General features: G+C 43.1%; 1 protein-coding gene across 1 annotated transcript; it reads left to right on the top strand.

The window, feature by feature from the left end:
* The first annotated feature begins 363 nt into the window (after nucleotides 1–363).
* Nucleotides 364–3,108, top strand: DES-1-LIKE (fatty acid desaturase family protein). Its single transcript, XM_087669864.1, has 2 exons — nucleotides 364–843; nucleotides 2,094–3,108. Exons 1-2 carry the CDS (start codon nucleotides 697–699, stop codon nucleotides 2,925–2,927), a joined length of 981 nt encoding a protein of 326 aa, XP_087525990.1. The 5' UTR covers nucleotides 364–696; the 3' UTR covers nucleotides 2,928–3,108.
* The last annotated feature ends 546 nt before the right edge of the window (nucleotides 3,109–3,654 follow it).

The raw sequence follows: 3,654 nt of genomic DNA, 5'->3' as shown, positions 1-3,654 counted from the left end.
TTGACGAACCTTTCTGGTTCAACCAATTGATTAACGATGAACATGAATTTTCCCCATGGCATTGTTGGGAAGCTTGATTGAATTGCAAACTACAAAAGAGGAGGAGCGTACCTCATGTGTGAGGGCTTTAAGTGGTGTTAGTCACTTCTAGTAAGAGAATAAGTCACTGGTATTTAGTGGCTCTAGCGAGACAGCAGCCCCCAAAATGAAAACGATATGAACGTCAATATTGCGAAAAGTCGCAACCGAATTCGGGAATAGGGCAATTCAGGGGAAGATATTATTAGAGTCGGCCATGGAACAAAAAAATAGTATATATCTACTGTCCAATAAAAGCGGGAAAAAACGAGCCACCTTCCTTTCCACCGGCTCGGATCCTGCCTTGGCATCTTCTTGGGTGGCAGTGACGCTCTCCTAGCCTAGGCCTAGTCGTCGTCGTTCTCCCCCCCCTCTCTCTCTCTCTCTGTACTTCCCCCTTTCCAAGTAAGGTGAGCAATCATCCCCTGTCCCTCTTCTGTGATCACAGGGCCTTGTGATCTTATGGGCGGGTCGGAGGTGCGTGATCCTCTGTTTGTCCTCCGTACCCTTCCTCTTGTTGTGGGTTCGCATCCCCTGTTCCGTTGCCGCTGTGTCTGATTCTGAAAAAGAAAGGGGTAAAAGGAAAACGAACTTCCAGTTTTGTTTTTGTGGGGTGCGATGGTGGTAGCTGAGGCGGAGCAGCTGGCCTCGGACTTCTACTGGGCCGACACTCAGGAGCCCCATGCCTCCCGCAGAAGAGAGATCCTGTCCAAATACCCCGAAATCAAGTCCCTCTTCGGTCCGGATGTCTGGGCCTTCCCTAAGGTAATCTCTCTTCCCCAATGTACCTTTCTTTTTCATGCCAGATCTTAGCTATATCTTAAGATTTTGCAGTTTTGGATGCAATGCTGCCATCTGTACTGCTTCCGATATGCATTTGAACTGATCGGGGGGTCTCTTTGGATGGCAAAGTGATATCCTTTCCATCCTTGTATCATTTTGGTGCCTTGATGGTTGGGAGTTTGAAAAACTTGTGGATAGATGAGGCTGTGTGATTTAGGTTCTCGAGTGAGACAATGACCATGTATTTAAGCAAATGATTTAGTGTTATCCTGATCTTTTCCGTGAGACAATGAACATGTGTTTAAGCACATGATTTTGTGTTATCCTGATCTTTTCCATGTGACGGTAGTCAGTAGCTTTCATCGCATAAGATAAAGTAAAACTGAAAAAAAAAAGTACATCTTGATTGAGGCAAGCTGATTACAACTGCACAAACCTGTATCGCGTAATGCTGGACTATCGCTCTTCACCATTAGCTTTAAAAAAAGGCTGTTCTATGAATTTTCTTTTACACACGGTAGCTGTATCTGTCATGGCCCCAGTTAAGCAGAAACCCAGTGTGCAACATGCCTGTGTCATAGTAAATTGGTCGTTTGGTTTTTTAACAATCAAACTGTATTCTCATGAGGTTCTCTAATCAGAAGCCTGCGTCTCGACTTGTGAAAATTCATGATGATGCTGACCTCACAGTTGCTTGGGAGGATGCATATGTGTGATCAGAATACATCAACATGGCAAGAGTGTCAGCATATAGTTACACTGTATAGTTATCCATTTTAATATGATTGCACATCGTTAAGGTTAGGGTTAATTGGGATTTGCTCAGTATACTCTTTATACCACTCCAAAACAAGATGGGGGTGGGCCTTTTCTGTAAGCTTGATTGCTGTTTTGAGAGTGTGATAGAAACTGATGGTGTTTTTTTGCATGTTATGACTTACATAGTGGTTTTTCTTGTGAAGAGTTGTATGTGAATATGATGAAAGCCTGCATCTAATTGATATACTGATAGGGTATGATTGCACATCGTTAAAGTTGGGGGTAATTGAGATTTGCTTAGTATACTATAGCACACCACAGGCATACCAGATACATAGTGACATGAGATGGGAGGCTTTAGATTGGTGATCTGCCACATGGGCAACATTTGTTCAAAGATTATTCCTTGTGGTTATGAAAAGTTTTAGCATGGCTGCACATGCTTAAAGATTTGTTATTTTCTCTTTTGGCAGATAGTAGCAGTAGTGCTGGTACAGTTTTGGACAGCATTCTGTCTCAGAGATGCTCAGTGGACAACACTCTTAATTGTTGCCTATTTCTTTGGAGCCTTCCTCAATCACAACCTTTTTCTGGCGATACATGAACTAAGTCATAATCTGGCCTTCTCTACACCGATATACAACCGGCTTCTTGGAATTTTTGCAAACTTGCCTGTGGGGGTGCCAATGTCTGTGACATTTCAGAAGTATCATCTGGATCATCACAGGTATCAAGGGATGGAAGGACTGGATATGGACATACCTAGCTATTTGGAAGGAAGGCTTATTACGAACACATTCTTGAAAGCTTGTTGGGTCTTGTTTCAGCTCTTCTTCTATGCCCTTAGGCCATTGTTTCTGAACCCCAAAAACCCAGGATTATGGGAGTTCAGCAATGCTGTGGTACAGGTGGCCCTTGATGTTGCTCTGATTTACACATGGGGTTGGAGACCATTTGTGTACCTTCTGCTGTCTACCTTCGTAGGTGGCGGCTTACATCCTATTGCTGGCCATTTCATATCTGAGCACTATGTTTTCCAAGAAGGACAAGAGACATACTCCTACTATGGGCCTCTGAATTTACTAGCATGGAGTGTGGGTTATCACAATGAGCACCATGATTTTCCTCGAATTCCTGGGAGTAGGCTACAGAAGGTCAAGGAGATAGCTCCTGAGTATTATGAAGGTCTTGCATCCTATAGATCCTGGACTCAGGTGGTTTACATGTACATAATGGACTCTACAATGGGTCCATTTAGCAGAATGATGAGGAAATTTCAATCAAATGCAGAGAAAAAGATCGATTGATTTTTGTTGATTGGTGTTCAGGTTGCAGTGGAATGTGTGTGTAACATTGAAACACTTTTTGTTGGTACCCTTTTAGTGATCAATGTTGCTAGAGAGAGGACAGTTGCAGAGTTGAGATTTCTCAACAGTTTTTGTGTACACTGAGCAAGTACATACTTCATAGAATGATGGCATTCATTCATTTTCTACTTGTCAAAACAGTCGCTTCAGTAGAATAAAGCTGCATTTCAGTCCAGAGAACTGATCTGCTTGGCACAATATTAAAATTTGTTCCGAAATGAACTGACGGTCTGTGAAAATACTCGGTACTGTTGATTCTTTTGGCAGTGATGTAAGGAGAGGTTATGTTAATTTAGGTGACTGGTATTACTAATCCTAGATGACTTTGACCATTGGGCTGATGATCCTAGTTCATCTATCCCAGGTAAAATTCTGGGTGATATGTCTTTTACCTGTGAGCCCTACACAAAGGCCAACTAACATATGGTCCCTTTTACAATATCCCTCGTTGGTGACCAGCCAAGGGGGTACGGCAGGCTCTTGATACACTAGTCTGCAAGATGCCTCAGTGCTGCCCGTGAAAGCAAAATCCTTGACCTTGGGTTCAAAATATACCCCTGCCCTCCACTTTGAGTTCTTGGCTTCTTCCTGCCCTGCTGTCAGAAGGGCTTAGCACTCGAGTTGCTTGTGGTCAATCTGTTTTTGAACCCTTTTCCTGAATGCAAGC

Source organism: Lygodium microphyllum, chromosome 3, assembly GCF_053477565.2.
Source record: "Lygodium microphyllum isolate KBCC chromosome 3, Lygodium_microphyllum_v1.1.10, whole genome shotgun sequence".
Classification (NCBI taxonomy): domain Eukaryota; kingdom Viridiplantae; phylum Streptophyta; class Polypodiopsida; order Schizaeales; family Lygodiaceae; genus Lygodium; species Lygodium microphyllum.
This window is presented reverse-complemented; position numbering and strand designations above follow the sequence as displayed.

What these genes read in the sequence shown, in the direction of transcription:
- DES-1-LIKE (XM_087669864.1), top strand. Translation starts at nt 697, where the DNA reads ATGGTGGTAGCTGAGGCGGAGCAGCTGGCCTCGGACTTCTACTGGGCC. An exon ending in ATGTCTGGGCCTTCCCTAAG is followed by an intron (nt 844 to 2,093) that starts GTAATCTCTCTT and finishes CTCTTTTGGCAG; the next exon opens with ATAGTAGCAGTAGTGCTGGT.